The sequence below is a fragment of the Gossypium hirsutum genome, chromosome A12 (assembly GCF_007990345.1).
Source record: "Gossypium hirsutum isolate 1008001.06 chromosome A12, Gossypium_hirsutum_v2.1, whole genome shotgun sequence".
In the NCBI taxonomy this organism is placed as follows: domain Eukaryota; kingdom Viridiplantae; phylum Streptophyta; class Magnoliopsida; order Malvales; family Malvaceae; genus Gossypium; species Gossypium hirsutum.
Genome location: NC_053435.1, coordinates 81,848,832 through 81,861,550, shown reverse-complemented (window position 1 = coordinate 81,861,550; position 12,719 = coordinate 81,848,832). Strand labels below are relative to the sequence as shown.

The following is a 12,719-nucleotide window of genomic DNA, read 5'->3' as shown; positions in this document are numbered from 1 at the left end:
TTTGAAATTGAAATACCCTATAATTTCTTCTATATGATATCTATAAATAAGAGCTTTTTACAAATTTTAAAACAACTTTTTAGCATTTTAGATTTTTAGTAATTCTTATGCATTTGCTTAGTTTTATTCTTCTATATATCACATTTAGGGTTAATTTAGTATTATTTCTCATAAAATGTTTTGCACAAATATTTCTTTCACCAAAAGCAGAATGAAAATATAGTTATTTGCTTGCAGTTAAATAATCCGTGATTCGCTAGTTTTTTCGGTCAATATTTTCTTATGGAACCTTTTGTTTTTCTTTTATATATATATAATATATATCTCAAAAATCATTAGGGGAAATATCATACAAAGTGAGTGAGAAAAGTTTATGTAATAAATATATTTATAAAAATTTAATGTATAAAATAGATAAAGTTTTAATTAAAATATAAAATTCAAACATTATTATATATATTATTTTTAATTTTATATAAAAATATAAAAAATCAACATTTTCACAGAAATATTTCTTACTTTTGTAGAATTTTTTTTTAGTAATTTCGTAATTGAATTAGATTGTGATAGCCACCAACTCAATGAAACCCTTACATAATTATATATATATATCAATAATTTGTTGGTTGATGTTGTTGTTAATTGTAGCCAAAGGCGAGGTTGGGGTTAGTAGTGGTATTGGCTCTCTCTAAAAATAAAAAAATTTAGTTTAATGCATCCAAAAATAATAAAAGTATTATTAATTTATGATAAAATTGTATTAAAAATTTAATTTAAACCCTTTAAATTTAATAGAATTATAAATTAATATATTATAAAGTTACATTTTAATCTCTAAAAAAGGAGTCAAAAAATTTCTAACTTTGCTCTCAATTGTAACTTAATAAAAATTAAACTTTATTTTTAAATTTATTAAATATCATCTCTTCATAAGAAAAAAAAGAAAAGGAATAGTTACCTTGTCAAGAATAATTTTACTAAATCAAAAAGGTAAATTACAAAAAAAATCATTTTTGTTTGTCTCAGATTATATTTTAGTTATTTATATTTGAAATGTTATGTTTTAGTAATTTATGTTATCATTTTGTTTCGAAGTGGTCACTCTATTATTAAGTTCTGTTGCCTCCCTAATAGCAATCCTACATGGCAGTCCAAATGAGTTTTAAATGCCAACTTGGATGTCCAATTGGGACAAGAATAGGTTTTTAATTAATTAAATTTAACTAATTAAAAATTTTAAATTAATTACACCTTGAACTAGAAAAGAAAAATCATTCATCTCCTTTTTCTTTTAATTTTATTTTCCATTTTGACTGAAAAAATTATTCTCATCTAAGTTGGATATCCACGTTGGCATTTAAAACTCATTTACTGTTAGGAAAGTAACGGAGATTAACGGTAGAGTGACTATTTTGTAACAAAATAATAATTTAAGTGACTAAGATATAATAATTTAAATATAAGTGACTAAAATATAATATGAGACAAATAAAAATAAATATTTGTATATTTATCCAAATCAAAATTCAAAAAGAAAGTTTAGTAAAGACTAAAGAATAAAATTGAAATGTTGATAGAGGGAGCCGACAGGAGCCGACAAAAAGGAGAGTGGGACCCAAATAATGCGATATACGATGGAAGATAAATTTTTTGTCATAATATAATATAATATTGATATTTAATGACGGTATAGTCGATTGAGTTTTAATTTAATTAATATGAGTATTGTTATTAGTACAGAAAAATATGAATTTGAGTGCGCTGAAGCGTATTATCTTTCTATTTAAGGGTTGAAAAAATGTTATGAGTAGTTCTAGGCATTATATTAAAAAAATAGATATGATCAGAGTTTATAATGAAATTGTTCAAAAAAATTTCACCATGGTATATAAATTTATATATAATTAATAAATTAAATTGTTATTATCATTAAAAATAAATAAATTTTAATTTTAAATATTTTAAATTATATTTTATAAAATAATTATTAGTGTATAGTATTTTATAGTGATGGTGACACATTTGGCTTCAAAATTATTCGAAACAGCCAAAGACTAAGAATCTCAGTGCCTGTTTTAGTTTGGTTACAGCTTTAATAAAAATAAAAAGCATTTTCTTCCCTTATTCACATTGTGGTTTGACACCATTTAATAACCCCGTTATCTTTAGCTATGGATTATATTAAATATTTTAGGTTAATTCAATACAACATCCTTCAACTATAGCTCGGATTTTAATTTGGTTCCTAAACTTCAAAATATTCTGATTAAGTCATTGAAGCTAGTAATGTTCCATCAATCTAATAGTTAGTTTAGGTGTTAAAATTAATGTTAATTTGGATCTAACATGAAAAATTATTAAAATATATGAATCAAATTGTAAAATATGTGTTGTTTGGACAATTTAGATATGATATATTAAAATATAGATTATGTCATTAAAATTTAGGAATGTTATTTTTTTATAACATGTCAAATCCAAGCAATTTATACTTTAGCTACAGGCGTGTGTTTTCAAAATGCTCAATGCTGAATTTGAGTTGATATTTAATGCTTAAGTTAATGCTGAGGTTGGTGATAGGATTGGTACGATACTAACTCTTTGATAACTCAATTAGAATATTTTAAAGTTTGTAAATTAATTTAGAATCTTGACCATAATCTAGGGATTCTAGTGCAATTAACCCCTCTAATATTTTTTTCTGTTTCTACGGTGAAAACTCAACCATGATTGAATAAAAATTTAAAAAACGCTATAAGTCATTCATACACTTCAAAATTAGTTCTCATGCTTTTATTTTCAAGAATTGAATCTTTTTTTTTAGATTTAAAAATTCAAGTCCAATCTCTCCTACATTAACCAACGGTTAAGGGTTCGATCCTCGTCTTGGGTATGGAGCAACTTTAAAACTTGTGGTCGACATCTACTCCCTTAATGAGCCTATAGAATGTGGAAAATTAATTATTTGGCTTGCTCTAATAAATACCTTAAGAAATACATAAAAATAAAATTCAAATTCAATAATTAATACAGTAAAATGTTTGCATTATCTTTATAATGATGATTAAATTCTAATCTCATCCCCAGAAGCCAAAATCTTTGTCTTTTCAATTTTCAAAATTTAGCCAAAACTTTAATTTTTTTTTGTGTGTGTTTTCTAAGAGCAAAATGATGAAGGGCATTCAATTAGAGGGGCAAAAATAGTGTTCTTTAATACACACAAATTATAAAGAAGCCTCTTTATGTCTCGTACAAATAAAAAGATAAAATTTGAGTGTACCATCTAATCAATGGCTAGAAGCGCTTTCTAGTTTCTAGGAAGAAAAGAAAAAGAATGCACTTTATTTGGTAAGCTAAATTAATATTTTTCTCATGCAAGCTTTTATGAAATTATTACATTTAAAAAAAAATATTTTTGTATTCTTGTATTGATAATAAGATTTATACCAATTAAGTTAAAATTCAATCGATTATTCCTATATTACTTATGTTGAAATATTTCTAAATAAAAGTAAGGGGCAGTCTGAAATTGAACCCAAGATTGATATCAATTGAAAACTTAAAAGTAAACTGTACTCAAACTCATTAAATTATTAATAAATTTATGTTTTAATCGCTCAACTTAAAAAAGTTACAAAATGTCCGTTAAACTATTTGAAAGTTTTTATTTAAGTCATTGGATTATTTGAAAGTCTTTATTCAAGTCATTGGGTTCTTAAGTTTTTTTAAAATCCAGCTAGCGAGCTCTAAGTAACAAATTAATTATCAGTATAATGAATCAGTACTCATTGGCGAGTAGAAGGATCCAAGTTAATTTGACTGCCATTGTTGAAGAATAGAGAAGAAAGTTGTTTGGGTTTTAATTCTTAGATTCATGACGTTTAAAGCTATTTTATGAAAAAAAAATTGAACTGTAGAAGAGAAGAGGAATGAAAGCTTTTGATTGGTGCATGTAGTAAGGATGATAAAAAAAACTCGAATCTAATGTGTTCCAACCCGACCTGATCTGTTAGAGTTATTTTTTTCCTGAAAAATCAAGTTTGGAGTGGGTCGGGTCATTGAAATTTAAAAATAATAACCAGGCTGAGTCGGGTTTGAGGTAAATTTGCCCACCCGCCCTAGGATATTTACAAAAATACCCATAATATATACATATGTTAAGTTTTTGCTTTCAACAAATAAATATTTAAATAAATTAAGTTTTAAGTTTAAATTAAAAAAAATCTTATTTGACTTAAAAAAAATGAAATAGTTAAATTAAATTTGGGTTGGGATGGATGGAGCAGAGTCAATTCTCTTATTAAATTTCGGGTTCGGGGTGAATTTAGCCTTAATAGTTGAGGTTGGATTAGGACAGATGGGTCAAGTTTGAGGTTGGAGTTAGGACAGGCAAAAATATGCCCTACCCTACCTTGCCCCGTTGCCAATATGATTAGAAAAGATAATATAATAACAAATTTAATAATTTAGTTACTTAAAATGATTAGTTTTATAATTTTTTAAAATTAAATGATGAAAATATAAATTAATTAATTTAATCCCAATTTATTATTATTTTTTTTATCACTTGATCCGTGTTAATAGTTTTGATTGAATTACTCGTGTAACACATGAATGGGGTGGTCTACACGTCATTGGCCCCTTAATTTCCACCGTTCATTTAAACTGCTCCGCATTTATTTAATCTAATATTGGCTGTATTTCACGTTCGAACTAGGTTGGACCTTTTTAGATTCAATGTCTTTTTCTTAATTTTATTCATTTTTGTTATTACTTTTATATTTAAATTTAAATTTTGTGTCAATTTCAAAATTAAAAAGATATAGAGACTAAGAATAATCAAATTGGAAAACAATAACTAAAACTATAACTTTAAGTATAATATTGATTAATAACACAATTTAACTAAATAGATTAAATTATGACCATTTTAGTCTGAATTAAAATTTTAATATTCAAAAAATATAAATATTAAAATTGGTTAAATTAAAATATAAATATTAATTCTACAATTTATATATAATACAAGAATTAATAACAAAATTGAGCTGACTTAATATTTGAAAAATATCATGTTAGTAATTATTATTAATTTTTTTATTTTTAAATATTTGCTAACGTGACAATTTTTCATGTCATGTTACATGTGACTTGTCAATATTTAATTAAACAAAATAGTCACAATCAACTATGGTGAAGGTTAATCAAGAGTTTGATTGATTAAGTTTTTAGCTGTAAGAGATGAATTAAGTGTAAATTTTTCATCTAGGATTTAATTGGTTTTTTGCTGAGGGTTTTTTTTTATCATTATCCCAATTTGACCTAATTATAATGATATTGCCAGGAAGTAAATGGGCCGTAATGAAATGATGGCAGGGCCCATATAAAAATAAGGAAGAAGGAAAAAAGAACCATATCCATTATGACATGATTATTAAGCTAAAAAGTGAGTCAAGACGCAACAAGGATAGCCCTTGCCTTACACCATGTTTGTCCAATCTTTTTTTTGTCAGGTTGTTTTGCATTTAGATCATTTTAGATTTGTATATAATAAAAATAATTTTTTAAGGTTAAAATTAAATTATAACTTTTTAAAAGGATTAAGATATAATTTTATTATTTTTGAAGGAACCAAACTATAATTTCATCCTTTTTGAAGAGTCCAAGACCTTGTTTACCCTTCACTAGAACCACTCTTGGGTTTGGATTATTGTAGTTTTTTCAAATAAATTTTTTATTAACTTTCTATTATCAAATTAAATTACTTCAGACTCAATCTCAGATTAATCGAATTGGATTATTGAATTTAAGTAAAATTTGACAACTCTAAACCGATGATAAGATGTTTTATTATTTTTTTTAAAGAAAATGTGTATAAATTTGTAGGTTGGGTAAATCTATGCAATGAACATAAAGTTGATACCGCAACCTAAATATGCTTTTTGACAAAGAAAATCGACCCATTAAAATTTGGGTTCAATTTCAATTTGATCCCATCGAAAGTTGTCACACAACATGAGTGAGGCTAAAGTTTTTGGGCCCATCCTATGTTTAAGAGCTACCCAATACATTTAAAATTGTACAAGCTAAAGAATTTTAAGACATTGAAGGTGAGTTTGGATAAGTGGTAAGGTGCGGTATAGTAAGTTTACCTTATTTTTTGTTTTAGACTATAGTGTTGTTACAATATTTAATTTCATTACTACCGCTGTTTTTACATTAACTGAAGGTAAACACACTGTCCATCTAAACCCACCTTAAATTTTATCATGTATAAATATTATGTATTAGTTCTTTTTTTATATTTATTGAGTTTAAGTCTATTACGTGTGAGTTCTGTTTAAATCTATTTTGATTTAGATTTGAATATATTTTAATTTATAATCTATTACACGATTCTAATTATAATTCTCACACATACATGCATTATTTGTGATTTAAATGTACAACCCACCAAATTGAGTAGGTGAAGATAGAAGTATTGTTAAGGGGATGAAAGACAAATTATATGAAAAGAAGACAAATTTAAAAGAAGATGATGACAACAAAAGCTAGGGTGACCAAACAAAATTTATCTTATTATTAGATATTTATTTTAAGGGCGAAAATGAAAATGGAAAGAATTTAGGAGATGAAACACAAAATTATCTTATTTTTATATGTTTAATCTACGGATTAAAATGAGAAAAAAAATTAGTCTGAGTGTACTCATGTTTAAGTCAGGGTGGTATTTAGATAGAGCCTTTTTAGCAATGATGATTTCAGAATTCAAACTTAATTCAAATGTATAAGAAAGAAATTCGTTATTACTTTTTATAATTGATAAAGACACGTATGGTTATATAAAAAAAATAAATCAATTTAATATTGAGGATAATAATAAAATAAATTATATTCTCCAAAAGAAATATGAATTTGACTTAAAAATAAAATTATTAAAGAAAATAATCACGAATTTAAAAAAAATTAATCTCTATCAATGATAAAACCCGCAAAACGGACTTAGAGAATATAAATAGGGACCTGCCTGCCACAAGGCAGAAATGTGTAGCAGATGGAAAAGTTGTGGCATTCCAAGAAGTTGGGTACCCAAAAATCCCATAATCACTACCTTAATGGACCAAATAAATTACCTTCGGCCGAAGGTTGACGACAGAATATACATTTATAAGGGCTTAGTGTCAGTAGAACAAGAAATCCAAAATGTAGCAGCTACCGGTCATTTGACAATTACAATTGAGCCCCCATCGACCATCCTATCAAACACAAAATCCAAGCCAACCAGCTGCCACACATTGTCCAATATTCAGCCCATACTTAACCCAGCAAATCGTGGATGAAAACTACCTCACTCCTGATTCACAACCTCAAATGCTAAATACTAATCACACATAAAAAAAAAATTTTAAGATGATTCTGGATGAAAGGTGGGGTGAGGTGCGATACAGTGCATTTAGCTTATTTTTTATTTTACGTTATAGTATTTAATTTTATTGTCACCATTATTTTTATATTAACAGTAGATAAATGTATCGCTCATCTAAATTCACCTTTAATCCCTCCTCAATTAAAATGTAATAATATGACACTTTTAATTCATCTCATATCATAATTTTTTTTAAAAAAAATATAAATACAATCATAAATAATACATCTGAATAACTTTAATCAATGTCAACACGTAATAAGAATTAAATAAAAATATTTAAAGTTTCCAATGGTTAATTAATCATGGTTTAATGTATCATATATATATATATTTAGTAATTGAAATATTTTTGGGTGGGGTTAGGGATTAAAAATAGCTTCCTTAAATCTAAGCTTAATTAAACCCTTAATTATTTCCAAATAAAAAATAAATCTAAGAAAGGGTCTCACAATATTCCTTAAAATTCTAATTCCATTATTTCAACTGTTTTTTATAGCTGTCTCCTACCCTTTGGAGTAATGAAGTGCCAATTTTGTATAATAAGAATGTAATTATTTGTTTTAATGGGAAACTTTCTTTTTTCTCATGAATTAATTCCAATTTTTCTTTGGAATTTCCTATATAATAGGAAAACATAAAAAAAAAGAGCAATACTTTTTTATTTTTATTTTGTATTAATGTGATTATAATGTTTGAATTGATAAGGTAAAAAAGAGACCAATTTTATCTTTAATTACCATTCTTTCATTGTAATAGGATGTGATTACAAGAAACACATTAAAAATACTAAAAATATAATATTGTATTTAATTTACTAATACATTAAAATAATGATGTAAATAAGGCATTTGTGCTTGGATGATTATGAGGTCAAAAATCTTAGTACTCAACTTAAACAACTTATTAGCCCAATTGATATAATATATACGCAAATAATTGAATGTATTCCTTTATCACGTTAGCTTTTATGTTTCGATTTTTACCCTGCATCAATCATCAAATTTCAAATTAACCTTAATCTCAAACTTGATTTGATTGAATTACAACTCCAAATTATTATTAGAATACATCCAAAGGAATTTTACATTATTGAGAATCCTATGAGGATACTAACTAAAGCTATTCCGATTATATATACAATTACAAATTATAGGAGTTTAAAAGCAAATTAACTACATGAAAATCGATGCTATTTTAATGAGATGATAACCAAAATAAAAAATCAGCAAACTATATTTAAAATAAATACTATTCAATATTTTAATATTTATATATAAAGCTAAAAGGTGAAAAAAAAAATCTTCATAAAAAAATAAATTAAATTAACGTTGACTGTTAAATTATGTAGGCATGACAAACAAAAATATTCGACAATGACATAAGTCATGCCAGGTGAAATTAATGTTAATGTGGCATGTTGTCATGTTAAGAAATATTTAAAAAATATATAAAATCATAAAATATATAAATTTTATAAAAATAAAAAATTATAAAATATTAAAAGTACATAAAAATTTAAAAATATATTTTTATATTTTCAATATAAAGTTTGGTAAATTTTAATAAAAAAAATATGTTATTTACTTCTTTAACGGTAACATATTAAGGTATTTCCAAAATTTGATCTATCTATTTAATAAGTATTAAATTGGATTTTAATATGATTTTTTAATTAAATTTTAAAAAAATATTTGTTCCAGTCTAATTAATTTCTAATATGTAAATAGCTCAAACTTTAAAAAGACTTTATTACCGATTTTTTTTAACCTTTATATATTTATATGATATTAAACCTAAAAGTTTGACACCAAACCCATGCAATATGGGTTACATTTATGATATCGTCTAGTTTCCGCTTAAGGTTTAAAAAGGATAAAATATTACATAAGTTTTTATATATATATTTTTTAAAATTTTGAATTTTTATTTTTAAGAATTTTATTTTTTTTTACTTTTATATTTCATAATTCAAGTCCAACTGTTGATGTTGTTAAAATTTTTTTGTTAAAATTTGTTGATGTGACATTTTGAAATAAAAAAAACTCACTTGGTAGCCATATAATTAAAAAATAACATTGTAATGAAACCTAAATTTAACAAAAAAAATAATGTTTACAACTGAACTTGAATTTTGAAATATGAAGAGTAGAACTAAATTCTTGGAAATAAAAGTACATAGACTAAATTTTAGATTTTTGAAAAGTACAGGGACTTATGACAATTTAATTGAGTAAAAAGGATCCATCATATTTAAAAAAAGGGTTAATATCCTATTTAGTACTTGAGTTTAGTTTTAATGTTCACTTTAGTACTTGAGCTTTTTTGTCCCAATTTGACACCTAAGTTTGGCTTCAATATTTATTTTGACATCTGAATTTTTTCAATTTGATACTTGAGTTTCTTTTTGTACCAATTAAGTACTTGAGTTTCTTTTTGTACCAATTAAGTACTTGAGTTTAAAAACGATTGTAATTAAAAAGGCCTAAAGCCTAACCTTTGGGGAGTCATCGTCTCCAACATCTCTCTCTCTCTCTTTCTATGTTTTCTCTCTCTTTCGTTTGTTCCAATGTTTGAGAGAGAGTGAATTGAATAGCTTCATCCATAAGTAAAAACAATAGAAATATATATATACAGAGAGAGAGAGACATGGGAAGGGCTCCTTGTTGCTCTAAAGTTGGGTTACACAGGGGTCCATGGACACCTAGAGAAGACACATTGCTTGTCAAGTACATTCAAGCTCATGGCGAAGGTCACTGGCGATCCTTCCCTAAGAAAGCCGGTAATCGAATCTCACTCGTATTCGAAAAACGAAAAGTGGTATTTACGAATCACTCACACCATGTGACGTTTTCTATAATGTTGCAGGGCTACTTAGGTGTGGAAAGAGTTGCAGGCTAAGATGGATGAACTATTTGAGACCGGATATCAAAAGAGGGAACATAACACCCGACGAGGAAGATCTCATCATCCGATTACATTCACTCCTCGGCAACCGTTGGTCTCTCATCGCCGGAAGGCTTCCGGGTCGAACCGATAACGAGATTAAAAACTATTGGAACACCCATCTAAGCAAACGTTTATTAAGCCAAGGAACCGATCCGAACACCCACAAAAAACTACCACCGGATAACCCGGTTGTCGTCCTCGTCCCGAAAAAGAAAAGGAAGAAGAGCAACAAAAGGCCGAACAAATCTAAAAAACCAACCGAGCAAGAAAAACCCAAAATCCATCTCCCAAAACCCATTAGATTTACATCTTCAGTACAGTGTACCACTAAGTCTTCGAGCCAAGGAGGTGAAAATGGACAAGTCCTCGTCCCTTGGTCCGAATACATCAATGATGATGAAAACCGAACCCGGTTTTTATGTTATAATGACGATCATGATCTTATCAACAACTCAGATTTCGAGTGCCAGTCTCATCATCATCATCATCATCATCATGATCATGGACTAGGTGCTCAAGGTGACAGTAATGATTCACTAGAGAAGATATATGAAGAGTACTTGCAGCTGTTGAAGACGAATGAAGATCAAGTGCAGTTGGATTCTTTTGCTGAATCATTACTGATATGACGACGATGATGACGTTTAAGTGGAGAAAGAAATATGGGAATCTTGTTGATTTTTAGTTACATTATATGTCCATGAAACGTCAAATGATGGGTTTTGAGTTTAACTCTCTACCAATAAAGGTTGGTTGAATGTTGAATCTTTTAGGTTTTCACGTGCTTATCTTCTTTACCTATATATACTTTGTAAAATTGACAAACATAATGGCACTTCTTTTTCTTTTCATATAAATCTCTTTCATACTTTTATTAATCAACAAATTAAATTAGATATACTTAAATGTCCTTAAACTATTTGTAAGTTTATGTCTTCATAAAATAATAAATGATAATTGTATTATTTAAAAGTCTTTATTTAAGTCATTGAGCTGTTAAAATCACTATTGTATGAATTTCAATTTCCTTTTCTTCTATAATTCGATTTTTTTTCATGAAATAGTTTTGATGCGTCAAATCAAAGTATAAGTTTAAGGGGTGATTAGTACTTATACCAATTGAAAGATCTCATTTTCCTTCTATTCTATAATTCGATTTTTTTCATGAAATAATTTTGATGCGTCAAATCAAAGTATAAGTTTAAGAGGCGAATCTAGGAGTTGACATTTGGCCTTGTGTAGGATCTAAGGGTATTTTTCGAAAATTCTTTTAAAGGACTAAAATTAAGTTATAAAAATTTTAAAAGTCAAAGGATAAATTTATCATATATTAACTTTTGAATTCAGAATTTTTAATGGGCTAAACATGAAAATTTTTATTTGGGAAGGTAAGTTGCAATTTTTTCATATATTAATTTCTAATTTCATCTATAATAGGAGGGTTAAATAATCTTATATATATTTTTCCCTTTTGTGTAAAGAAAGTCAAAATATACGGCGAGTCTTTATATTTTATCAAAGTAAAATTAAAGGTATAATAATAAATTTAACTCTTAACATTTATATTTTTTTTATCAATTAGACTTTTATTCTTTTCAGCTAAATTTGACCATTAACTTTTCAAAAAGAGTTGGATTGTTTTTTTTAATGGCAATACTAATTAAAATGTTATATTTTTAAAAATGGTAACCAAAATAGTGATCCATGTGTACTTTATGCTTTAAAAAAAAGATTTTATGAACTTTATATAATTTTTTGAATTTTATTTTTTTATTTTTAATATTTTATAATTTTAAATTATTTGTTGATGTGACGTATAAGACAAATAGTGTTTAAATTATTAGCATGAAGCACATGTGGACTGTCACACGAGTTGCCACGGCCACGTCTTTAAAAACAAATGTTTTAGTTAGTATTTCTATTAAAAAATATTTTGACTCTTTTTGAAAGGTTAATGGTCAAATTTAGCCCAAAAAAAGGATAATGACCAAATTGACACAAAAATGTAAACATTGAGGGTTAAATTTATTAATATACCAAAAATTAAATTATCATATCTTTTCTATTTAAAAAATTATAATATATTCTTTAACGTGTATTGATTAGGTTGCCCTTATATGTTAATAAACATGCTATATTTGCAACTATAACGGGGGGTGTTAATAACTTTAATGATTAGATTAAAACTTTTAAGTTGAAAAGAAATAAGATTCAATTTTTAACTTTTTTAAATGTATATACTTTGATTGAGTATTAATTTAGTTGGCACTGATGCTATTGCAATAACTAGGAGGATTTGGATTCAAGCATGCTTAAACACATATTATCCTTTGATTAAAGGGTA

At 26.4% G+C, this 12,719-nt stretch overlaps 1 protein-coding gene across 1 annotated transcript; it reads left to right on the top strand.

The window, feature by feature from the left end:
- Nucleotides 1-9,910: 9,910 nt before the first annotated feature.
- LOC121210905 (transcription repressor MYB6) lies at nucleotides 9,911-11,232 on the top strand. Its single transcript, XM_041082841.1, has 2 exons — nucleotides 9,911-10,208; nucleotides 10,295-11,232. The coding sequence occupies exons 1-2, from the start codon at nucleotides 10,076-10,078 to the stop codon at nucleotides 11,002-11,004; spliced, it is 843 nt and encodes a 280-aa protein (XP_040938775.1). The 5' UTR covers nucleotides 9,911-10,075; the 3' UTR covers nucleotides 11,005-11,232.
- Nucleotides 11,233-12,719: the final 1,487 nt, after the last annotated feature.